At 43.3% G+C, this 26,625-nt stretch overlaps 1 protein-coding gene across 2 annotated transcripts in view; it reads right to left on the bottom strand.

The window, feature by feature from the left end:
* Positions 1–213: 213 nt before the first annotated feature.
* Positions 214–26,625, bottom strand: part of Coq5 (ubiquinone biosynthesis protein COQ3, mitochondrial) — a 30,019-nt gene continuing 3,607 nt past the window's right edge. The window contains exons 4-7 of one of the 2 annotated variants that reach the window (XM_084599632.1): positions 26,276–26,382; positions 22,300–22,388; positions 7,145–7,256; positions 214–1,366 (exon numbers count right to left, since the gene is read on the bottom strand). In XM_084599632.1, coding sequence (XP_084455758.1) covers positions 1,265–1,366; positions 7,145–7,256; positions 22,300–22,388; positions 26,276–26,382 — 410 coding nt within the window. In that variant the 3' untranslated portion in view covers positions 214–1,264. Of the gene's footprint in view, positions 1,367–7,144; positions 7,257–16,341; positions 17,384–22,299; positions 22,389–26,275; positions 26,383–26,625 lie in introns of those variants that run through there. The other variant, XM_084599633.1, reaches the window with a different exon arrangement.

Below are 26,625 nucleotides of genomic sequence, written 5' to 3' on the forward strand. Positions count from 1 at the left end.
TTGCGGCCATGGTACCAGCCATGTACTTTGGCTGCACTGTGAGCATTTAATTGGTTTAGTACTCACTGATCCTATGTGGCCTTGGCATGACTCTTGACTTCTTAGTACCACACATTCAAATCATGCGACACTGTTCACATATTCTCAAGACATGTTTTAGCTGTACAAGTCAAATCTCAGCATGTTTGTAGGGAACTAATAAGCTCAGTCAAATTTGTCACCAGTTATCTTTATTATCACAGTCAGCATCGAAACGGGCAGCACATTAAAAAAATATATTTACAAAACATTTAAAGTTGAATTCAATTCTGCACTATCATTATTCAGTTTTTATGCAATACAGTTGCAAAAAAGTTCTATAGGTAGAGCCTCACAAATCTTCACCACATTTTTATGTTCATTTCCAGTGACTCCTTTCTACATTTCCATTTTAACTATTCAAGTATTGACAATCAAAATACACATTTCTCCAATAGTAGCAGAAGACAAGTCAACATAACAGCACATATCTGTGAACTGAAGCGGAGAGAGAGAGAAAATGGAATAGAAAGGCAGGGATGCTAACCAGGCAATGCCCAGTAGGCTACCCTACACGTTGGGAGGGGAACAAAGGGACAAAAAGGAAAGTGGAACACACATGCAAAGACTTGAGTTAAAGGAGGCTGGTCAAAATTCAGGCCTCGATTAAGACATTGGTGGTGCACCCTCCAAAGGCACTTTTATTCTGTCTTCAACACACATGCTATCACTGACCCCAAGTGCTCTGTACCAAAGCAAATGGGTATGCATGTTACTTCAGACACATCCAAGTCTTTCTTAGAGACTGCAATATGCTGCTCTTTTTGTTCTATCATGCACCTGGTATTAGTTCTCACAATTCAACCAGCCTGAAAAGGCAATAAATATTGGTGCCACCCTTGGCCATTATAAAGCAAACTGGCTGGCCACACATGCAACAATGTTGCATTTGCAAGTAAAGAGTGAGCCAACTCTTGTGAAAAAGGAACTAGCAGGGCTATTCACTCTCGAAACATTCTGAATGGCTATATCGGATCTTTCCATGGGTCTATTTGTAGACAACTGCTACTTCCTACCAAAGGGGTCAAGTTACAATGCTAAGTGTACTGCTAAACAAAACAGACTGGAAAATGAACTAGAAATAAAATGCAGGTCCTTGTACATGACCCGCCAAAGTAGGAAATATGGTTCAAAGCAAGCACTGCATTATGATGTGCAATGAACACATACAAGACTGTCAGTTTAGTCAGAGCTTGAAGCCAGAATGGATAGCTGCAACTCCATTCATTAGGTTCTCATAGGTGACCTCCTTGAAACCTGCTGCCTGGATCATGTCCTTGAACAGCTCCTGTATCCATGCAAAGAAAGAAGACGATCATACTGAACAGTGGTCACAAGAAACTAGCTTGATTTTTTCACTTAAAGGTGCAGTAAACATGCTGGCACGCTGACCCGAGACACCATTTTACTACCCACTTAGGTACAGCCTGGAGCTGGAAACAGCTATAAGCATGCGTGAACTTGTAATAATAGCAGGGATATGGCCACACGACTCATAAAGATACATGCTTTGGAAGCTCAGAACCTACCAATCACTGCCTAACTTTGCAAAACAGACAGCATGCCCAACTCCTCGGTGCCTAGCAAGCTCCTCCTTTCAAGTTCCCTAACTTCCTTCTTCAAAGCAAAGGCAGAAAAATATAGAGGTCTACATGATAACTGAGAGTATACATGATCAATTTACAGAAAATAAAGTAAATTTACTAGCGAGCTTTTTTTCCCTCTTAACCAAAAGTACACGCAGCGCAAAAAACAGGGCCAGAAGACACAAACGATTGGATTGCGTTCCTCTTCTGTCCGTTTTTACACTTAGGTGGACCACCGGCTAACCGACACCAAAATTTTGATTGATTTTTTCCCTCAGCCACTTTAATTGCTGCTCGTTCCTGTCATGACTCGCCTGTTGTCTGCTAGCTCCACTGCTGAAGGTGTTGCGCAAGTCAGGAATATATATTTTATTACGAGATGCGCTTCCCAGTAAAGCGGTGCAAAAGTCCTTTTTACAGCATTAGCCTGTTCTGAAGCACTGTCTGCTATCGTTTCGATATAAAACCAGCTAGGCCTAGTAACGTCTAAGGCAGGCAGGGCGCAGCACAATTCGACTCACGACGCCGGAAGCTTCGCACTAGTGCAGGGATGCCATTGGTGTCTGAGTCAGTCACCATGTACACAAGGCTCAAGTTGTACGAGTTCGGCGTAAAATGAAACAAGTAAATTCTAAATTTTGCTTCCCAGTCCAGTATCTCTGTACGTGCATGAGCACAAAGTATACCTAAGCTTTGCGTTCGCAAAACACACTGACTACAGAATCCATAGCAGCTGATCCAACTGTGACATGTACCAATGCAGACAGCGTAAAAGGTGATCGAGTCAAGCAAGCATGCAGAAGCGCAGCTTTCCAAGGGTGCACAATCTACACAGACATGGCACGCTACCCTGTGTTGCCACTTCTTTTTGCTTTGATGACTCTACGGCACAGTTATATGATGATGTCATGTTATTTACCTATATACATGTTTTTGTCATAGAGATGTCACACTCAATAGATTTTGAAAAACAGGGTCTCTGCCTGGTTTGTAAGCAAAATCGCTTCGAAAATCGGTGTCTATCCTCCTTTAAAAAAAATGAGCATGTACAAAACACATTCTGTGAAATCAAGTGAACTATAGTTCTATGGCAAGGAGGAAGGTAGGTGAGAATTAATGTTGCTCTCCATGCCACCTTCGCCATAGGTGTTGCCACTTTCCGACGACACTGAGAGAGCCAGATATAGCTGGTTTATTTTGCATTTTAAAACAGAAAGAATAGTTTTTAATTGCTGCCCTTCAACCACTGATAAGTTCCATTTGAATCCTTCTTATTTACTGCTTAACATGGATGAGAGTATGCATAAGAAATTATTTGATGCTCTTAATGATGCAGCAAAGACTATTTACAGATGACAAAACTAGGCCCCCTACCATTCTGCTTCATGATTAACGTTGCTGAAATTTAAATGCTTGCATTCCTACACTTGTTTGAAAGTTCCAAGCAGCAAAACGAAAAGCTTGACAAAGTAACCTTTGTAATTTTCTTCATGTTAGAAAAGCACAGCTACAGGTGACACCAAGCCACCCAACATAAATAAGCTACTTTTTTTTTAGCCCACATCACAGGTCCTGTTTTTTGCAAGATGACCAAAGTGTTCACTGCTCAACAATAAGAAATTAAAAGCTCAAGAGAGGACTGCCTATGAACGAGCTAGCGCCCGGTCCAAGCTTTACAGTGGATCTGAGTTCGTGGGGTGTACACAGTCAGCACAAAGCGAGTGTTCATGTTGAAGGCTCCTGCAATGGATATCACACTGAAAGCAAGCTGTGTTGTCCTCGGTAGACATGGTGTAAGATAGTAAGCCCGCCAGAAGATCCCACATAGGCCTTATATACCACTGTAACGAAGTGAACAGCTTGTGCCCATAAAAAACAGGCTCCTTGTCACTTTGACCGTTAAAGGATAGACATCACATACTTCACTGAAAACAAAAGAAATTATAACTCTGTTCTCAAATAAGGTCTGAAAAAGTTAGTCAAAAATTACACACTATGAAGTCAAACCCCTAGTTATTAAATTAGTGCATATCCCTCACACTATCAAGGAAAAGACACATCAACCATAATCGGGATAAGTATGTTCCCGTAGAACACAAAAGCTTTCTACCACAAGGTCATTAAAGGACAGTGAGGATGAACCGAAGTTGGCCTATAATAATACTCACCAATAAATCCCTACATTCTAATGACAAAGACATTAATTTCCCCCAAAACAGACCTTTTACAGACTGAAGAAAATATAAAAAATGAAATGCAGGCACCGTCACCATCAACAAGCATATTTTGGAAGTCAAGTGTAAGACGTTGACCTTTTTTTCTGCTGACATCTGGGGCCAGAATGCACCACCATTCACATTAAAACAGTAATTATGGAGTCCTGTTTAGCCTAGAAGTCATGAATTTGGACCAAGCGGTGGGAAAATTTTGAAATACTATTTTCTCAGCCGCGAAAGTGTGTCTTTTGATGTCAAACCCCCAGAAATAGTTATGGAATTGGAACTAGTGAAGGAATTAGTCAATTGGAAATTATAGAAATAGTTATGGAACTGATTTTTACTAAGAACAAATATTAAATTAGCCATCCTCGGTGTCCTTTAAAGGAAACCATAGTGCACTGATTGTTACCAGTGCACTGCAGGTGCACTTCAACCACTCCTCACATATCACAAATCATATGAATACATATGCCGCACACTGAAGGCGATGCAAAGGCATGAGTATGGGCACCTATCAAAAAGCATTTCCTGCCCACATCTACTGTGGTGTAATGAAAAGGAGCTGAATGTCATGCCTGCAGTGTTTGTAAATGTGCTGTCCTGGTTTGGGTCCATTGTTTACAGCTGTGGAAAATGAAAAAGATGTATTTATTTATTTCCAATACTGCCAGTCTCTAGTTGAGACGATAGCAGGTGGGCATTACATTCATAATATCAACAAAATGATGATGACAAGAATTAAAGCAGCTCTACAAAAATACAGTATTAGGCAATTCTTAAAAAAAACTGAAAATGTGTTATCAAATTCGCGCAAACAGCTCACAAATAAAGAACACATACAAGTTCAAAAACAAAACAATGGTATAACAGGCTGTCGACTGCGTTAAACAAGCGAACGAAAAAAAGAAAGCGAAATTTGTAACCGAATAATGTCAGCTCACACCATGGCCTGTAGTTTGGAACAAAAACTTGAAAATGAATCAACGTTAGTAACAGATGAGTGCAGGCAATTCCATTTGCTTGTTGCCAACGGGAAGAAAGGATGTTTAAATGCATCACTGTGACATGAAAAATCGGTTAGCGTGAATGCGTGATGGTTTCTTAACTCTCGCTTATGTGGTAATGAAACATACTGTGATAAGTCGATGTTAAAGGCGTTATGTAGTAGCTGATATAGGAATTTTAATCGCGCCAACTTTGCTCTTGCTGATAGCGTTTCGAGCCCGGATATTACAGCTAGTTCAGTTGGTGAATCTGTTCACTTGTATTTGTTATGAATGAATCTTAGTGCTTTACGCTGTATTCTTTCAAGCCTCGAAATGTTAGTAAGAGACTGGGGAAACCAAACGGTGTTAGCATATTCTAGTACTGGTCTAATAAAAGTCTTATAAACTAAAAGTTTAGTTTGTGCAGGAGCTAGGCAAATACAAGAAAAAATAACTTGTGCAATGTTGTTGCAGTGATGTTACTAATGTGTTTGCTCCATCTAAGATCTAAAGTCAGTGTGACACCTAAATATTTGTGCTTGTTTACAAAGGTAAGTGGAATGTCATTCCATTTATACACAAAATTAGAAGGCTGTTTTTTCCTGGTTACTGCCATTGCTACGGATTTCTTTGTGTTGATTGTCATCCGCCAGTTATTACACCATATTCTGCAATTTTTTCTAATGACCTGTTAAGGATGACACGATCTTCGTGGTTTCTTATTTCTCTGTATAGTATGCAGTCGTCAGCAAAGAGTTTGATCTTACAATTAATATTTGCAGTAATATCGTTAATAAAGATAAGAAATAACAGGGGTCCCAGAACAGAGCCTTGAGGAGCTCCGGATGTGACTGCTACCCATCTGGATTGCATGCGGTGGTAGAATACGAATTGTGACCGTTGATGCAAAAAGCCCTCTATCCAAGCCAACATTTCGCTATCACCAATGAAGCCCCGCAACTTTGTGATTAGTTTCGAATGACACACGCAGTCAATGCTTTAACGAAATCGAGTAATATGATGTGAGTTTGGCTGCGGTTACCAATATTTAAAGCGAGGTCGTGGACTACTTCCGTTAATTGAGTAATGGTAGATAAGCCGCGGCGAAACCCATGCTGATGACATGATAATAGGTTAAAGCGTTTTAAGAACTCAGTTAGGTGTTTTGAAATTATATGTTCTAGCAATTTACATGCAGTGCTAGTCAGTGATATTGGCCTCAAATTCGATATTAAAGTGCTGCCTGATTTATGAATCTGTAATACCTTAGCTATTTTCCAGTCATCTGGCAGTTTGCAGGTACTAAGGGATTTACGGTAGATGAGACCTAGGAACTTGCTGCATGGTTCGACGTATTGTTTTAAAAAGGCGTCTGGAATTTCATCGGGACCGGTTGCTTTCTTATCGTCCAGGCCAAGAAGAACATTAAAAATGCCAGCCTCGGTAATGACAAGAGGATCAATTTTTGAAACATCATATTATTTCTGTAATGGGTATAGAGCAGTTATCGACTGTAAACACTGAGCGAAAGAAATCAATATGCGCATTTGCCGCTTTAACCCTCTCCCCGTCTGACTGGTAGATGAAAGGCATCGCTTTTATCAATGCCAAAATGTTTCCAGAACCGTTGCGGGCTATTGGTGAGGAAATCTGTTGTTCCTTTTGATTTAATGTTTTGTCGAAGCCTCTTAACACGACGTTTTGCTTGTATGACCTCACGAGTAATCCAGGGATTTTTTGTTGCAGGCCTTTTTGTTAACAGGGGGGACAAAATGAGATATGCAGTGAGTTACAATCTTTTTAAACATGAGCCAAAGAGTGTTGATATCAGTATCTATACTAGAGGAAAATGCGGAAAAGGAGTCAAGTTCGTGTTCTAGATAGGTAGGGATGCTTGCATCGTCAGCTCTGTTAAACTTTGGTATTATATTGTTAAAACAGTTCGAGGCATGTCGGTAATTCCCATGGGTAGAATACAAATCAGAATGTCATGGTCGGAAATACCTTTGATGATGTCATTCTGTGTCTTGTCCAAGGGAACCTTTTCACTGAGAAATATTAGATCAAGCACACTTTTTGATGTATCCTGTGTTCGCGTTGGACATGTCACTGTTTGGCGAAGGCTGAAACTTATCATTAAATCGATTATCGCATGAGATGCGGGGAATGAGGGATGCATGTGCATTATTCCAATCTATTTGTGTGAAAATTCACTGCAAACATCACATTGGCACTACTTAGAATGGACACCATGCAGTGCAGAACAAAACCATACCTGGCATGGGAACTTGCGGATGCTTTCGACGAGATACTGATAAGATTTCCAGTCCCGAGCCAGCAGCAATCCCATGACAGGTATCACTTGGAAGGAGTAGCTGTCATAAAAACTGAAAAAGAAAAATTAAAGAAAGGGAGGCATTATATTGTTACGTGGTGACAAGCAAGAAGACGGGACAATATGGCGACAGGATGAACTATGATTTAATGTCTGGCCTAGCGCGAGGGCTCCTCTTGCACCACTGCCGATCTTCGCAACACTTCCCGGGGCCACCGAGCTGAGCGATCGTCCCGATCGTTTCGTTGAAGTCGATGGTGACGTGATGGTGTAGATGTTCAAGAAAAGATAGAATGATGCGCTTGCCTCCACGATAACGACGAACACGATGATGCTTGGGTGATTCGCCTCCCCTGGAGCTGTTCAACCATCCGTCACCAGAGTCCATGGAACCGATGGCTCGAGGGCGCGACGAGCGGCTGGGCAGAGGTTGCGTGTACATGTCCGGTTCCTTTGGGTCCTTCGGGTCTTTCGGGTCCTTCGTCTCGGGTCTGGTTGGTCTGTCTGTTCTCCTTGTCTTCAGATCCGGGCTGGGGGCTGGGCGGTGGTAGTTGGTCGGGTCTGGGCAGGAAGGGCTGGGGCGAAGCTGCTCGGCGATGTCCCAGGGCCCTCGGTCGATGATCCCGGCTTACAGATGGTGTCGATGCTCCAAAGCGAGGATAGGGTAGACGTACGCTGCACCTCCAACCAAAATGTTACGTGGTGACAAGCAAGAAGACGGGACAACATGGCGACAGGATGAACGATGATTTAATGTCTGGCCTAGCGCGAGGCCTCCTCTCGCGCCACTGCCGGTCTTCTTCTTCGCAACAATATTTAGCAATCCATGAAAGAGTGACTATTTCATTGTACATCGCAGTGACTCAAACAAGCATCGTGGAAACACATGTGCTCACATGTACAGGTGCGGACATAAGTAATTGGAGCACACTTTTCCATTGAAATTAAAATGACGCCTTTTGAACTGGAGATAAGAAAACATTATTTGTCCAAGTGAAAGGGCACCGACGTCTACTACCGGTTCATACATATCATGACTGTCAGCTTCAATTATGCAACGCATGAAAAAATTTAGAAGCAAATGACGTGCTCCGTTGACTTTTGTCCGCAAAAGCATGTGCCTTGTGACTGTAGCCTCTTCCCCTAGCTACGCCAAGAGCACAGCTGCTCGAAGAAAATAAAGAATGTGCCTGACTGTGGCACATGTAGCCACGGCTGCCTGATTGGTTGTGGCCCGGACTCAAGTTGGCTATCTAGTTCCTTCGCTCCTGAAGTCTACAAGGTGACCTAGGACTGACATGATGACTAATTAAGGCTACCCCTGCGTGGAACGGGACTCGCAACTGCAGAAAATTTTGTTGCTGCAGCTTCGCCTTCCACTCTTTTAGCCAGAACCCACAAGTCTGGCTTTTACAGATCAAGGCGCTGTTTCACCTCTATCGCATCACCTCGGAAACGACGCGCTACTACCAAGTTGTCTCCACGCTTCCTCCTGATGTTTCCAGCGAACTCTCGGACTTACTCTCCGAGCCCTGACCATATTACCTCAAGACCAAAGTGACAGAGAGCCATGTCGCCAGAACACACCCACCTCCAGCAGTTGCTTACCAAAGAGGATTCGCGACTGGTGGCCCTCCCAACTGCTGCACTGGATACAGAAGCTTTTCGAGGAGCACGAAGTCCTCACCCATACTGCGCTGCTTCGAAAGCTCTTCCTCAAACGCTTGCCCCATCATCCTCACGGTGGCCAACAACGTCACCCGTGCACCTGGCGGAGCTTGCTGATCAGGTTCATGAGGTGGCTTCCTCGTCCGTCACTGCTGTCTTGCAGCTAGCTGACCTAGAAATTTCGCACTTCGAGGCCGGCATCGATCAGCTGACCGCCTCAGTAGCTGCATTCCCACGCCTGCCCTAAAAGTACTGTCGTTTCTTGTACAGCTGCGGCTGACATGGCTTTTCGGGAGAACCTCCGTTCTCTCCGACTGCAGTTGTGCCTCATCCGTGCTTGCCTGAACCCTTATGGTGCAACTTCTCAGCAGACCTTCCCCACCCTTTTGTTCCGGCTTCACTATGCCACATCATTTCACTCTGTCTAGCCCGATATTAACGACGATGTGCGTGTGTGGACGTAAACTCCCCAGCCAGACAACAATTGTCTCCCATTATAACGAGATGCCTTGTCAGGTTTTCTTCCACTCGGCCGTCGGTTAGACTATATTCATCTCGACATTGTGGGTCCTCTACCTGTGTGCCAAGGTCATTGTTACACACTCACCATGGTCGACTGTTTCACACGCTGGCGGAGGCTATTGCCATCAGACATTACTGCTGCGGCTGTTTCCCGCATCTTCGTTTCTGTTTAGGAGTCACGCTTTGGTTGTCCTGGAACCATGACATCTGACCGTAGGCACCAATTAGAGCCCACCCTCTTTGCTTCCCTCAACTGCATTCTCGGTGCTAGACATTGCTGCATCACTGCGTAGCCCCCTTGCGCCAATGGCATGGTGGAACCACCAACTGAAAGTCGCCCTAGCTATTAAGCTCAGTTGCACCGAGTGGGTTGAAGCTTTGCCCCTTGTACTCCTGTGTTTAAGGGCATTCCAGCAGACCTACAGTGCTCTGCAGCAGAACTGGTGTAAAGTGCCTTGCTGCATCTTCCTGGAGTGTTCTTCTAATAAGCACACCTACCAGCCCAGCCGCAAGAGTACCTGCAGTGTCTTGTGGACTGTGTTAAAGACCTCAGACTTATTCTGCCTCGCCCTTCCCAGCGCAATAACATCTTCCAGATTCAGACAGCATTTTTAGCACTAACAAAACACGTACACAGGAAACAAGAAAGGACACAAGCCTGGCGCTACTGCATCCAGTTTACTGCAGAGGAAAGATCAAAAATATATACCAAAGAACATACATGCACTGACCGAAAAAACAATTCCCCCTTCACCGAAACCACTTGATATAACCCATCTCTGCCCCCAACAGAACCACACATATGTCACTAACACACCCTGCCTCCCTCTTTCTTATATGACATGCTTCAAGCAGCTCATGTGCCTTCTTATGCCCACTCCTGTGTATGTGTTCTTTTGACGCTAAAAAAATGCCACCAGAATCTGAACGCCATCCAGCCCGTCTACAAGTTCTTCTATGCAACATTTTTGTCCACCCTGCTCTCCCGACTTCCACACATTTCTGTTCACTGTGACACTGTTTGGCAAACGCTAACCCCGGCCTACAGCCCATTCCGTGTCATTCGTCGCACTCAAAAAAACTGCCCCCCCACCCCCCCCTCCTCGCTGCAGAATGGCCGACCACGTTTGAGTGCCTTTACGTTCTGCCCGACACTGGCGAACCCCTGTCAGCAGTCTCGGACTCCCCATTGCCCTTTCCTCTGCCTGGCCGTGATAAGAGCACTGTCAGCGCGTGGCCGTTCGGAGAAGAAAATAAAGACCATGCTTGGCTGTGACGCGTGGAGCCATGACTGGCTGTTCGGTTTCAGCCTAGACACGACTTCGCTGTCTAATTCCTTCGCTCCTGAGGCTTTAGGCTTAGAAGATGTGCTGTGCTGTGTTTAGTGGCACATAAGCAACTGATGCTATCATGCGCCAACCACAAGGTTAAGAGTCTGTAGCATTTAAGGGATGAAAAACCTATATTTTGTTTAGAACATTTGCTTTTCTTAAAAACCTAAATATACAAGACAAGCCAACAAAAACATTTTCACTTAAAAGCAATGCTGAATGAAAAGGAATGTGTTCTTTGTAAAAAGCAGAAAATATTTTTTTCTTAGTGTTTCAAGTTGCCTGCATGACAGTAAAATGTGGATGACTGTTAGGTAGCTCGTGTCCGCATGAACCACACAAGGGCTTATCCTGTTTTGTCAAAATGAAGTTATGTGCTATATGTGTGCGTCATATGCAAAGACTGCATAGAGCCACTTCTTTGGAACGCTCATGGTGGGTACTCGACCTCCACTTTTCCACCACAGACTTTATGAGGTGTAGTTTGTTATTTCCTTCAGTGTTTTAAGTGTACTGCTATTTTTGCATCAAGTTGCTACGTAGCATTTTCATGCAGTCTTTATATTCCAATTCTTTCACTTTCTTGTCTCGAGCTTGGGGGGCGCGTATGTCTGCTCTCTCATTACCTCTTATTCCAACATGACTGGGGACCCAGCAAATTATTATGTTTCGCCCTGCATCTCTAAGTGTTGCTAAATTGTGTATGAGGTTTCCCAGTAGTGACATATAACTGCACTTCTTGAGTAAAGTGCTGTGACTACACTTAAAGAATCTGTGTAAATAATACTTTTTCTTACGTTGTCCATTATTATTTTTCTATGGCAACAAAGATAGCATAACATTCAGCTATAAAGATCGATGCACACTGTGGAAGTCTTATTGTTTCCTCCCATTCACCTCAGAGCACTGCACTTCCAACAGAGTGATCTATTTCGAGCCGTCTGTGAAAACGTCCATGAAGCTACTGTATTTTTCTTTGAGCTGAAGGAATCCTTGAATGATGTTGTGTTCTTGCGGAGCTTTTTGGAACTGTGAGAGAGAGAGAGGACAGCAGGAAACAGGTACCAAGTAGGTAGAGGGTCTTTTGGCAGTTATACATTCCAGCAGGTCAACCCCTTGAAACATTTGCTCACATCTCAGGAGCAGTGGTCTCATGGCATTAGGTTTGTTAATGAATAGTGTTCTAGGAGGGCACTCCGTTACTAGGCGATAGCAAATATGCTTTGGCAGAGATCTGAATTTAAATACATATGCACATGTCAATGAAGTTCTGATTTCAAGAGGAGGTTCATTTCTTTCTACAAGAAGACTGGATATAGGAGCAGTTCGGTATGCTCCACATGAAATTCAAAGTCCTGAGTTATGTGCTGGGTCTAATTCCTGTAAATATGACTGTCTAGCTGACCCATACACCATACAGCCAAAGTCTATGGAGGAGTGTACGACAGATCTGTAAATTTGTATAAGGCATGTTCTGTCAGCACAGTATAGAGATTTGGAAGCCTTTTTCTTCAGGTTGTTTATGTGAGGAACAAAGGAGAGTTGTTTTTGTCAAAAGTTATGCCTAGAAATTTGTGTTCATTTTTTTCCGGTAATTTCGTTTTGTTCAGGTGTAGCCTAGGATGTCTGTAGGCCGCATTTGAGAGAGAATAAAACAGCTACTGTTTTTTGAGGAGAAAACTGAAATTCGTTCGTGCCTGCCCGTGCTAATAGTTTATTTATGGCCATCTGCACCTGTCTCTCACATACGTTAGATACATACATACATACATACAATACGTTAGAGGATGTGTACGCCTTTAATGGATCTGTAGGTCAGCATAAACTGAATACATTATGGATTTTGGGATAATTTTGCTTATAGAATTAATTTTTACTATAGAGACTAAGACACATCCCTGGGGTACGCCATTCTCCTGCATGAAGTTCTTTGAAAACGTTCAGCCCAGGCGAACACAAAATGAACGATTCGACAAGAAGTCCATAAGACAGTTTAACATCCTACCGCGTATGCCCAAATCTGCTAGGTCACGAAGAATGCCAAACCTCCATGCAGTATCGTATGCCTTCTCCATGTCGAAGATTACAGCAAGGCATTGCTGTTTATGTATAAATGCTTCGCGGAGTGTGTTCTCAAGGTGAACTAGATGATCCGTTGTAGATGTTGTTGTTGTTGTGTTGGGTTTAGTGGCGCATAAGCAACTTAGGCTATCATGCGCCAACTTCAAGGTTAAGAGTGTTGCATTTATGTAATTTAAACTTATATTCTGTTGAGAACATTTGCTTCTATTAAAAACCTGAAAACACAGGGCAAATCAACGAGCGCATTTTCACCTAAAAGCAACACTGGATGAAGAGGAATGTGTTGTTTGTAAAACTGCGTAAAATGTTTTTTTCTTAGTTGTTCAAGTTGTCTGCATGAGATTAAAATGTGGATGACTGTTAGCTCGTGTCCGCATGAATCACACAGGGGCTTATCTGTAGTTAAAATGAAGCTATGTGTTAAATGTGTGTATCCTATGCGAAGATGGCATAGAGCCACTTCTTTGGAACGTTCAAGGTGAGTGCTTGATTTCCACTCTTCTATTACAGGCTTTATGAGGTGTAGTTTGTTATTTGTTTCAGTGTTCCAAGTGGACTGCCATTTTTGCATCAGTTTACTTTGTATCAATTTCATGCAGTCTTGAGATGGTATCTGCACTTCTTTTATTTTCTTGTCTCGAGCTTTGGCAGCGCACATATCTGCTTTTTCATTACCTTAGATTCCTACATGACTGGGAACCCAGCAGATTTTTATGCTTCGTCCTTCATCTGTAAGTGTTGCTATGCTGTGTATGATGTTTCCCAGTATTGGTATAACTGCGTTTCTTGTGTGAAGGGCTGTAACTATACTTAAGGAATCTGTGTAAATAATACTTCTCCTGAGGTTTTCTTTTAATATTTTCTCTATGGCAACAGAGACAGCATAACATTCAGCAGTAAAAATGGACACGCACTGTGGAAGTCTTATTATTTCCTCCCATTCGCCTTAAACAACTGCGCTTCCGACATAATGATCTGTTTTCAAGCCTCCATGTAAAAGTCCGTGAAGCTACTGTATTTTTCTTTCAGCTGAAGGAATTCTTGTATGATGTGCTCTTGTGTGGTTATTGTTTTTTGGAACTGTGTGAGAGAGAGGTCGCAGACTGCAGGGACCAGGTACCAAGGAGGCAGAGGATTAGGTCTTTTGGCAATACTAGGTAAACAATCCGGTAGCTCAACCTCTCGACACATTTGCTCAAATCTTAGGAGCAGTGGTCTCACAGCATTGGGTTTGTTGGTGAATAGTGTTCTAGAAGGGCATTTAGTTACTAGGGGATAGCAGATATGCTCTGGCAGAGATCTGATTTTAAATATATAGGCACATGTAAGTGAAGTTCTTCTGATTTCAAGAGGAGGTTCGTTTGTTTCCACAAGCAGACTGGATATAGGAGAAGTTCGGTATGCTCCACATGAGAGTTGAAGTCCTGAGTTATGTACCGGGTCTAGTTTTTTTAAGTATGATGGTCTAGCTGACCCATACACTATGCAGCCATAGTCTAAGGAGGAGTGTACGACAGATCTGTAAATGTGTTTAAGGCATGTCCTGTCAGCGCCCCAGTGTTTACGGGAAAGAACTTTTAGTATGTTTAGAGATTTGGAAGCCTTTTTCTTCAGGACATTTATATGAGGAAGAAAGGTGAGTTTTTTGACAAAAGTTACGCCTAGAAATTTGTGTTCGCTTTTAACCGGTAATTTCGTTTTGTTCAGGTGTAGTGTAGGGTCTGTCTGTAAGCCTCGTTTTAGAGCGAATAGAACAGGCACTGTTTTTTGAGGAGAAAACTGAAATCCGTTTGTGTCTGCCCATGCTGCTAGTTTATTTATGGTCAATTGCACCTGTCTCTCACATGTAGATACGTTAAAGGATGTGTATGCAATCTGTAGATCGACAACATAAGCTGAATACATTATGGATTTCGGGATAACTGTGCTTATGGAATTCATTTTTACTATAAAGAGAGTTGTGCTTAAGACGCATCCCTGTGGTATGCCATTCTCCTGTACAAAGTTCTTTGAAAAGATTGAGCCCAAGCGCACACGGAATTAGCGATTCGACAAGAAGTCCTTTAGACAGTTTAACATCCTACCACGTAGAACATGCTCTTTTAAAACCACACTGGTGCATGTCTAGAAGTTCTCGGGAGTGAAGGACAGAGGCTAATCTGGTATTAATAACACTTCTAAAAAACTTTGCAAGACAACTGGTGAACGCTATGGGTCTATAACTGCCAGGGGTCGTTGGTGGCTTCCCTGGTTTCAGGAATGGCACAATAATAGCTTTTTTCCAGGCCTCAGGAATGTCCCCAGATACCCATATCTTGTTGAAAAATTCCACAAGTGCTTCTACACGGGTGTAGAAAGATGCACAAGCATTTGATAGTGTATTTCATCCGGGCCAGATGCTGTCTTTTTGTCGACAGATAGAACTCTCTTTACCTTTTCCAATGTAAGTAGATTGTTATATGCTTCATTTGCACCTCCATTTGTTGGAAGCTTTTGTTTTTCAGCTGTGTTTTTGTATTTTAAGAATGATTTTATGTAGTGGAGAGAACTTGAGATTGCCGAAAAATGTTCAGAGTGCCAGGAGATGTTAGGAATAGGATTGCGAAAGGGGAGAAGTTGTCATCGAGTCTGTGCACTAGCTTCCAGATTTTTTTAGATGTGAATGAGCTTTTTATGGATAATATGCAATTTTGCCATGAGGCCTTCTCCGCGTTGTGTGGACATACCGTGCTTTAGCTCTTGCCTGTTAGAATTTTATGAGGTTTTCGATCGTTGGGTACCTACGAAAGATGCCCCATGCTTTGCTTTGCTTCTTTTTTGCTTTCTTGCACTTCCGAGAATACCAGACTGTGATTTCTCTGCACAACTCCAGAAGACTGTGGGATGGCTACAAGCGCCTCTTCAATGATACAGGCCATAAACTTTTCGTTCAGCTCATCGACACTAAGTTTGTCCGAAAAAACCTTTTCCAAGTTAGCTGCAGACTGAAATAATGACCAGTTCGCAAAATGAAGCCTCCACCGCCCCGGTTTGATTAGAGTGATGGATGGAGACTGTGTTAGGCTGATAACGACAGGTAAATGGTCATTTCCATGAGGGTTGTCAAAGACGTCCCATTTAAAATAAGTAAAAAAAGATGGCGAGCTAAAAACTAAATCCAAGCAGCTCATTTTTCTTGCACTAGGGGAGCAATATGGATACTTTGATGTATTTCGCAGGCCAGACGTCATTGCATAAAATAAAACTTCTAAAACAAGGCCTCTGATGTCTGCTTGGTCGCTTCCCCAAAAGGTGGAGCATGCATTAAAATCAGACTACCAGATATGGTTCTGGCAGTTATTTAGAAAAGTCCCTCTAAATCATGAAGTGTTACTGCCATGTGTAGTTCTATGTATATGAAGCATATTATTATTGTTTTAAAATGAATAATGCTGACTGCAACTGCTACATAATTTGTTTTTAGGTCAATTTTGCGAGTTGGGACACTCTCTGCCCTATGATAGGTAGCAGCCCCTCCCTCCCAATGTTATAAAACCACCTTCCCTCTATGCAACAAATCACTGTTTGAAATTAGCACTGGATGTGTATGTCCTCCTCAGTCCTCGTTTTACTTATGCTACATTTGTTCCATGATTAATAAGCCAACATGCCCAAGCATCTACCTCTGACATCCAAGAAATTAAAAAAATGTGTTGCTAAAAGATGCATCCACCACAGTTAATATTATAGCTAGGTGCATGAAAACAGTACCACTTAAACAGTTCAGTTTCCTTTTTTCAAATCTATTTTCAGTTCTAAGATCATGGAAGACAGTTGGGCTAGTTGGTGTGTATTCGTTAATGACTGCGACATTGCAACTAGCATGGAAAAACACAAAGGACAGCGACAAAAGGTACCGGCGGGACAGCACGCTAGACTTCAATTGACGTTTATTGCACACGTAACAAAATTTATACACTTGCATCAGGTGCATGCTCAGGAGGTTGTTCCTCCCCCCCCCATTCCTTTATCAAGAAGCATGTTGTCATAACAAAGAGTAAACATTTAAACCAAATTGAAGCGCAAGTGTTTTGACAAATAGATTATCTCTTTTTTTCGTGAGGACTATTGAGGGTGTGCTCACGCACTTGCACTTATCCCCTGCCTTATCAATACAAAACGCCTCAAATATCTCCCTATCACCCTGCCTACGAAGCCGCTTCAGCACTCTTGTGTGGCTAAAAAGTGGAACACATTTTTCTTCTTTACTGCCCGTTTTTATTCTGCATTTGCGGCAATGTGCGGCCAAATGGCCACCGGCCATCAGAGCTGCGGCGACTGTAGTCTGGTGTTTTCGCAGCCTTTCATTCGGGCAGTGGCCTGTTTGCACCGGTTTTAAGCGACTTGTTTTTAGCGTGTATTGACAAATAAATTTTTTCGCGTCTGGACAACACTTTCATTGCAAAATTTTTTAGATATGTTGATGACTATCTCGTTGTGTTAAAAAGTGTGATGCCTGATGGAAGGGACGACATCGCATTTCTCGGACCCGACCCTTCGATTTCTCAGCAATGTCGAGTCTTGCGAGCCCCAGCACCTAAACAGGCAAGAGAAAAGTGTTGTCTTTGAAGATGAAGTTCGCCATTCCAGACGCAGTGCGCCGAAACGCAGTGTGTGAAGAGTGATATTGCACGGAGGTATGAATCGCAAAGTTTACACATTTAATGATAATCAAGAACGGCAGCAAGATTGATATCATTCTCGACGACGACGGTGGCTATGGGGACCGAAAGAGGATCCGGTGTGCTACGTATGCCAATGCAGAAGACACACTTTACAGGTTGTTCTTGGATGCCCGATCAAAGAACATCCCGCTCAGTAGACCCATCATGCTGGTGAAGTCTAAGGACTTGGGCTTTGCTCTCGGTCACAATGACTTCCAGCAGGAAAATGGGTGGCTCCAGAGATTCAAGGAGAGGCACAACATTATGTGTAAAAACATCGACAGGGAGGCCGCGTCCGTTGACGAAGGATTGCTCCAGCAGTGAATGGCAAAGCATCGCAATTGGATTCTTGTGTATTCCGACAAGGACATTTACAACGCAGACAAAATGAGTTTGTTATTCCAACTGCTACCATCAAAGACTCTCGCGGCCAAGACAGAAAAAAGTGTGGGAGGAAAAGCCAGCAAAAACCGGTCACAGTGCTCATTTGCTCTAATATGAATGGTTCGGTCAAGCGAGACTTGTTGGTCAATGGCAAAGCTAAGAAACCGCGTGGCTTCACCAAGGTGCTCCCTATGTCAGTGACTTACGTAAACAACAAGAAAGCATGGATGAGGAGAGACATTTTCGGTATGCGGCTCGCCAAATTTGACAGAGATGGTCCGGACTGCCACCAAATTTTATCTGTTGTAGGCCGTCATTGCACCCACCACTGCTTCGGTGGCGGGTGGACGACGGCTGTTGTTGCGGCGCGCGTCTCTCTCCCTCTTCTTTTTCTTCTCTATTTTCTCTTCTCGGAGGAAGCGTAAAACGCTGATGTTGCTTGCAAGTTAATGCACACTTGAGCGCTGTCGGGATTTTGTTTCTGCCCCCAACAGCTACTGCCAAGCTGCAATCCATGGAACAAAGGATTACCGCGAACTTCAAGGTCCACTACCGGCGCTGAGTGATTGAGCGCCTTCTGGTCAATGCTCACCCTGCTGACAACATGGCCGAGATGAAGGTCCCTTTGGTGAAGGCCATCTATTTTGCAAGCAGAGCCTGGAGAGATGTGAAGCACCTGACTATAGCTCACTGTTTTAAGAAAGCTGGCTTCTCTCGAAGCTGCAGCGTGGAAACGGCGCCTGCCGAGGATGAAGCCGCCACGGTTGGCATCATTGCAATAGCTGATGGTGCCGCCACAACAGCCGGCTTGAAGCAGCTATGGGAGTTCGCTAAACAGTTGGAACTTGTGCTGCGGGTCTGTCCCACACGGGCATCATTTCCGCCGCCGACAAACTTGTTGCCATAAAAAACTTCACGATTGATAAAGTTGATGGGAGCATGGAAGGGACGGATAGCGCCTCTGAGAGTTACTGCAACAACGCTGGTTGTGCCCCTAGGCTGGTGACCTCCACAGCGGCCATCATAGCTGTTGATACACTACGGATCTACCTCGTGAGTTCAGAGCAGAACTTTGGTTCATAGTTGGACGGTATGGAGGCCGCAATCCTGAAGACCCCACTTGCAAAATGTGTTCGAAATGCTGGACCACTTCGTCCGGCGACGATAAAACAACTTACAGTTGTGCCCCGTTAATATGACCCCCGTTAATATGGACGACCCGAATTATGGACAGTTTTTCTGGGGAGGAAACCTTTTTAATTTATTGATGCCTCGTTAATATGGAAACTCGCTGTCCGGACAATGGACAGGGGAAGAATGCACGCGCCCCACTTGGGCCCATGTATTTTTGTCTCGTTAATATGGACAGTGCTTGAAAAAAAAAAAAGCAGAGGAGTCTGAACGCAAGTTAAAGAAGGGCACGCCGCCCGCGAACATACACGACAGCCGATACAGCAGAATGCCTGACGGAGTCCTGTGGAGTTGCAAAGAACCAAAGCCGGCGTGTCGCCGTTCTAAGGGAAGGGGAGCGCAAGAGCGGAAAAGAACGTACACAGCAAAGCAAGGGTCAGCGTAAGGAAGACCCCAAAAGGGGGGAACCAGGAGATTTCTGGGTGCAGCGGAAGTGCCGCCGCAGTCGGGAAAACAGCAACATGTGGTTGCAATAAATTCTGCTGAACGTGAACAGAGAGGCCGGTAAAAGCGTAAGAAAGAAATCACAGAAAGAAAGACAAGTGCCTACAATGGCGGTGGGAACTGAAGTTTTCATTCCCAAAGCGCAATGTGTGTTTCATGAAGCCGTTAACGCTTTTCGGTGAGAGTTAAGACACACTCACAAAGTAGAGCTACAAAAGAAAGGCGACGTACGAACACGCAACCGGGCGTCCCGTGCTGGACGCGCTTCCCTCTCAAGCTCCTGGTTTTCGTCTCTGTTGCGCTGCCGAACTGCCAAACTATGCACTCTAGGCGGTCCGTATGTCGGCTTCGCTTTGAGTCAACGATGCGGCCTTGACAAGGTCTGAGCTCTTCGTAGTCTGCTAGCCGTCGTTCTAAACTATACTTCAGCTTGCAGTGTTTGTTTTATGGAAACACATAAAAACGGCGCCAAGAAGATGGGATATTCGATAAACCTCTGCATAGCAGCTTGCCAACTTGACTCCCTCGCTTCCTTACAGAAACAGTACAAGGCAAAAAAAGAAAGAATCAGAAGAACGGAAAGGCAGAAAGGTTAACTAGGCAAAAAAGTGCAAAGCATCAGGAGCCTGTAACCCTCAACTTGAGTCTGGCTTTTGGCATGGCGGGAGTTAAACGCAAAAGAATAGAGCTGAACGCAGGCGCGAAGAAATCTGTGAATACAAGTGGCAAAAGCCGTCTCAGTCAATCCAAGCTGCGAGGGACTAGTATCGATAGCTCAGCTGTTTCCTCGCCTCAGGAGAATCTCAAGCAGCTACTTAGCGGCTACTTTGCTCACTGAAGAGGCCATTTTGGAAGTGGCGGTGAGTAGAGAATCAGACGCTGATTCATCGGCCAGTGAGGAGTTTGTGCTCGAAAGCTCGTCCAACACAAAGCCCAACATCACGGGTGTCATGGTAAGTGAGTCGCTTCAGACTGCACTACAATTTTTCGAAGACAACAATGGCAAGGATAATGCACTCAAAATTGCCGGTGTTCTGTGAAATTTTGAGTCCAGTGCGCATCGTTATGTACAAAAGCAGTCGTTAATTACAATTCTCTTTTCTCAATAAAATCCTTTTTGTTTTTACTCATGACTCGTTATTATGGATGACTCGCTTTATGGACAGTTTTGGTCGGAAACAAAAGTGTCCATATTAACAAGGCACGACTGTACTCAAATTTGCCTTTTTTTTTCTTTCATAGTCCAGACACAGTGAAACAGCAGGTATAGCGAAGCAATTTCCATTTCCCCCTGACTTCGTTGTAACCGGGCTAGACTGTAATTTTATACACAGTGAATCGTTTTAAACGGCTGATGCATGAACATTTAAAACATTATGAGCCTTGAAACATGCCGCATTCCATTCTATCCACTTTAAAGATTAAGCATGCTGAACTTGGTGCTGATGTAACTAAACTAAGTGTCATTTCTAGCCAGAAAAAAGAAGGTGGTAAAAACGGGAAAAAGGTCCAGTGAAAGAGCTCAGTTTTACCATCTAAAATCAGCCTTACTGAGGGTGATGTCATGATTTGATGCATCACGTGCTTGAAAATGGGTCAGATCTGCACCTGCTCCACTGTGGTGGCGCTTTGGTTACAATACTCGGCTGCTGTGCCGAGGATGCGGGATCAAAGCCCAACCGCAGTGGCCGTTTTTTGACGAAGGCAAAGAGCAAAGTACCCGTGTGCTGTGCGATGCCAGTGCAGGTTACAGAACCTGAGGTGGTCAAAATTTCCGGAGCTTTCGACTACGGCGCCTCTCATAGCCTGAGCTGCTTTGCGACGTTCGACCCCTTAAACCAACCAGATCTGCACCTTCCATATTCACCACACTTACTTTAACAGACATTTCCTTCTTTTATTCGTATATTGAGGAGGGACCAGAGCGTTTTTACCCCGCCGGGGTGGCGCAGTGGTTACAGCGCTTGACTACTGTTCCCAAGGACGCGGGATCGAATCCCGGCCTCGGCGGCAGCTTTTCGATGGAGGCGAAAAGCAAGGCGCCCGTGTGCTGTGCGATGTCAATGCACATTAAAGAACCCCAGGTGGTCGAAAGTTACGGAGTCCTCCACTACGACGCCTGAGTCGCTTTGGGACGTTAAACCCCACAAACTAAACCAAACCTTTCTTTTTTTTTTTTTCAATAGTTTTCCAGTAATTCCTTGCTCTGATTTTTTTTTTAATAAATGAAAGATTGATCAATACTGCTCAAACAGCCAAAACACAACTGAAAAAAGAAAGGTGATTTTTTGATGTACATGTTCACTTAAAATGCCAAACACTGCCCAACATCACTTGAAACAATCTTTGCAGCTGGAATAAAGATAAGTATGCTTACAGGAACCTACAGAGAGAAGCTCAGTTAAAGCTTTTAAGAAGAAACTATTCCTCAGCCAAAGAGGGCTTAATTTGTGTGTAAGCGCATTAGCAAATAATGCAACCTGCAGACCTCATTCTGAATAACCCATATTAAAAAAATAAATAAGATGGCAGAACCACTGAGAATAAAAAGCAAAGTTTATCTGGCTAGCTTACACATAACATATGGCATCACAAAAAATGGAAACATAAACCTAAAAAAAGAAAATGCGAGGAGCAAGCCGAATGAAAAAGGGTTGAAACAGTTCAAATATCGCAATTAATAGCAACAAACAATGCATGAAAGAGCCGAAGGCAGTAAGAGTGACCATAAGAATTAGGTCAGGCTTGCACAAAAAGTGAAATTCCTTACCTACGCAGCAGAGGATTCTCCACTTGGCTAAACTCCAAGCAGAGGAACCTGCCTCCAGGTTTAAGAACACGGTATGCTTCACTAAGGACCTGTGTTTGGGAACAGAAAGCAGAAGACAAAGATGTAGACAATCTCACGCAGTTTGAAACATCCAAATCCATATCGAAACATTCTGCTCGTCTCTCACCAAGGTTGTATGCAATATAAAGTTAGTGCAGCAGGAAAAATTCGCACTAACAAGCCGCACAGATCTTTGCTACATTTTCACTAACTTAGAAGTATGCAGGCTAAAACAGATGCTGAAAAACGATGACGTTACACCTTTTCAAAACAGAATTGTGAAGGTAACTGCTGCATCGCATTAAAGATAGTACTTCCTGCCATGGCCATAAACAAAGTAAGGTTAGTGTTCATTCAGTTTATGACTTAAACCACTCTACATGGCAGATACTTTTCGTGCTTCTCATTAGCACTGCTATTAATGTGTGGTTATATTCCGCAGTTTTAAAAAATTCCGGCTCAAAGTTCTTCCTCTGGCAGTGAAAATCAAAAGCAGCTGGTCTGTGATGTCTGCTCACGTGCAATGACTGCACAACTTGCCCATGCAAGCAGACAGAATTTTTTAGACAGAAAATGCAGTTGCATTAAACCGTGGAAGCTGCAGCATGGACACTAGCAGCACATATTATAGAGAACAAGTGACCGATCACAACTGCTTCAATGAAATGTGACCAATTTTCGCAGTCAATGACAGTCTATGAAAAGTAACTGAACAATTACAGCAAAGCAATAAATTGCTATCAATTACCAGCACATTACAAATATCATCATCATCATCAGCCTGATTAATACCCACTGCAGGGCGAAGGCCTCTCCCATATTTCTCCACTTAACCCGGTTCTGTGCTAGCTGCATCCACTTGACTCCTGCGAACTTCTTAATCTCATCCGCCCACCTAACTTTCTGCCGCCCCCTGCTACGCTTTCCTTCCCTTGGAATCCAGTTTGTTACCCTCAGCGACCATCGGTTATCCTCTCTTCGCACTACATGTCCTGCCCATGTCCATTTCTTCTTCTTAATTTCTACTAGAATGTCGGTAACTTGAGTTATTTCTCTGACCCACTCTGCACGCTTTCTATCTCTTAATGTTACCCCTACCATTCGTTCCATAGCCCTCTGGGTTGTCCTCAACTTAAGTAGAACTCTCTTGGTTAGCCTCCACGTTTCAGCCCCATAGGTGAGTACAGGCAAGATGCAACTGTTGTATACTTTCTTCTTGAGCGATACCGGTAAGCTGCTAGTCATAATCTGCGAGTGCTTGCCAAATGCGCTCCATCCCAATCGTATTCTTCTTGTTATTTCCTTTTCGTGGTCCGGGTCTGCAGTTACTACCTGTCCTAAGTAGACATATTCGCCTACTACTTCCAGTATTTCGCTACCTAATGTAAACTGCTGTTCCTTCCCGAGGCTGTTGAACAGTACCTTAGTCTTCTGCATATTGATTTTCAAGCCTACCTTTCTACTTTTCCTGTCTAGGTCATCAATCATTATTTGCAGTTCATCCCCCGAGTTGCTTAGCAAGGCAATGTCATCAGCAAATCGCAGATTACTGAGGTATTCTCCATCTACCCTTATCCCTAACTGCTCCCATTCCAAGTCTCTGAATACTTCCTCTAAACAAGCTGTGAATAGTACTGGGGAGATTGTGTCTCCTTGCCTAACACCTCTCTTTATGGGAATTTTGTTACTTTCTTTATGCAGAACTATGGTTGCTGTGCAGCCGCTATATATATCTTCCAGCACTTTCACGTATGGCTCGTCTACCCCCTGATTTCGCAATGCCTGCATCACCGCCGAGGTTTCAACTGAGTCAAATGCTTTTTCGTAATCAATGAATGCTATGTATAAGGGCTGGTTATATTCCGAGCATTCTTCTATCACCTGACTGATGGTATGGATATGATCGATAGTAGAGTATCGTTTCCGAAACCCTGCTTGATCCTTTGCTTGATTGCAGTCTAAGGTTGTCCTGATTCTATTAGCGATTACCTTAGTAAATACCTTATACGTAACAGACAGTAAGCTGATTGGTCTGTAATTTTTAAGGTCCTTAGAGTCCCCTTTCTTGTGAATGAGGATAATGTTTGCATTCTTCCATGGTTCCGGTACCGTCGATGACACCAGGCACTGCACACACTAGAATGAGGTGGTATACTTTGCCTGATCTGTTGAAGTATATATGTTGGTAATCTCATCTGCAACTGGTACTCTATGTTTCAGCATTTTAAGTGAGAGCCTACAAAGCTCGTTCAGTCAAAACTGTCTTGGCTTGGGGTTTGTTGGACTTTGCCCGAAGTGTTTGGAACCTGGCAGGAAAATTCAGCATGCATGGTTTAGGCGGCCGTTGTGAACTGTGACAGGTGTTGTGCCTTTGCTTTCTTATATAAACCAATTTGCAAATTGTTTAGTCGCCCACCGAAACATGAGACAGATGCTGCACCTTCCTTTCCACCCCTCCCCCCAACCAAAGCAAACAACTTAAAAAATATTTGAAAAGTCGCTGAGTGAAAAGGAGGTGTTAAAGGTGTAAACCACATAGCAAAGCTTGAGCGTTCTTCTAATTTTTTTAGTTAATGTCTAAAAGTTATTTAAAGTGCCATGTTTTGTTATTACTGCCACTATCAGGGAACAAAGCCCAAGCTTGCTAAACATGACATTCCATTGTGCCATCCTAGTGAAACATGAAATCCAAAGCATAGAACATCGATCTAGTGAGAAATGCAGACCGCTCGGCCTTGTATGTGTAGAAATCCTTTCGTGGACAGCTGCTTGGCAGCTTCGACTGTTGTCACTTTAACGCAAGGAAATTCATTTCTACACCGGTGTTTGTCCCCGAGTTTAAATACCAGAAAAATTTAACAGATTACTAGTAATCGGTTAGTGAAAAGTCACTGAATAACTGAAAACATTCCTTTTACAAAAGTAATCGATGCATTAAGACACTCAACTCATTTACTCAATGTAGTAGTAAATGCGATGTAATGCCACTACCGTAGTGTTGGAACTCATAAATGACCTCATTCACACAAGAACACAATGTAATGCAAGTAAAATTAATTGCTGTGCATTACTCATAAAAGGAAAGATTCACAGCTCTAACAAATAGACACAGGACAGGAGCTGACTCCAACTTCTTTTTTGAAACAATACTACATAGAAACTACTTCAAGATACAAATGCTCCCACACCGTCGGCAACATATGTATGCCAGTTTAGACCTTCCCTGTCTTAAAAAAAATTCAAAAGACGACTTTCACTACTAAACAGTGATTCTGATGAGTCCCTGATGCATTCCAAACCAAGCCTTTTTATATAAGAGGCTTCGAGCAGCTCACGGGCAAGAGTGTCCCTGCTCCTGCCGAAAATCCTAATTTCTGTAAACTTCGGTTCACACTTTGGCTTGAAATCGCACGACTAGCAATGGGCAAGTAGATGTAAATTCGGACCGTTTTTCAGAGAATGCTTATGCTCTGCAGCCCGATCATTCATCCAATCGTGCGATTTCAAGCCAAAGTGTGAGCCGAAGTTCACAGAAATTAGGATTTTAGGCACGAGCAGGGACAATGTTGCCCGTGAGTTGCTCGAAGCTTTATATAAAAAGGCTAGGTTCGGAATGCATCAGTGACTCATCAGAATCACTATTTAGTAGTGAAAGTCGTCTTCTGAATTTTGTCAAGATAGGGAAGGCCTAAACTGGCATACATATGTTGCAAACGGCATGGGAGCATTTGTTTCTAGAAGAAGTTTCTATGTGGTGTTGTTTCGAAAAAGAAGTTGGAGCCAGCGCCTGTCCTGTGAGTTTATTTGTTAGCGCTGTGAACCTTTTCTTTTATGAAAATGTAATGCAACTAAACAAGGCATTTGTCAATCTACGAAACAATGTAGGACTCAGTGCAACAGAAGTAAAAAGGCGTACCTTGTCAATATGTGTGACATTGCGAATTCCAAATGCAATTGTGTAGGCATCAAACTGACTATCACCAAATGGCAACTCCTCAGCATCCCCTTGTGTCCAAGATATATCTAAAAAAAGAAATTATTAATAGTGAGATTCAGGGGTTTACACGTATGTTGCCTTATACAGGGGTGCAACAGCTCAAATGGGATTTTTAGTAATTTTTCGAGCAGCAAAATCTATATTTAGAGCAAATCAGAGGAAAAAAAATACTGCTTTTTGCAGCACGAGTTCAGAGTTTGGAACCGTTCAACATAGAAGAAACCTTAGTTTCGGCACAAAAAATGAAAAAATGTGAATATCGGACCGTA

Source organism: Amblyomma maculatum, chromosome 3 (genome assembly GCF_055883805.1).
Source record: "Amblyomma maculatum isolate TAMU_Amacu chromosome 3, ASM5588380v1, whole genome shotgun sequence".
Taxonomy (NCBI): Eukaryota; Metazoa; Arthropoda; class Arachnida; order Ixodida; family Ixodidae; genus Amblyomma; species Amblyomma maculatum.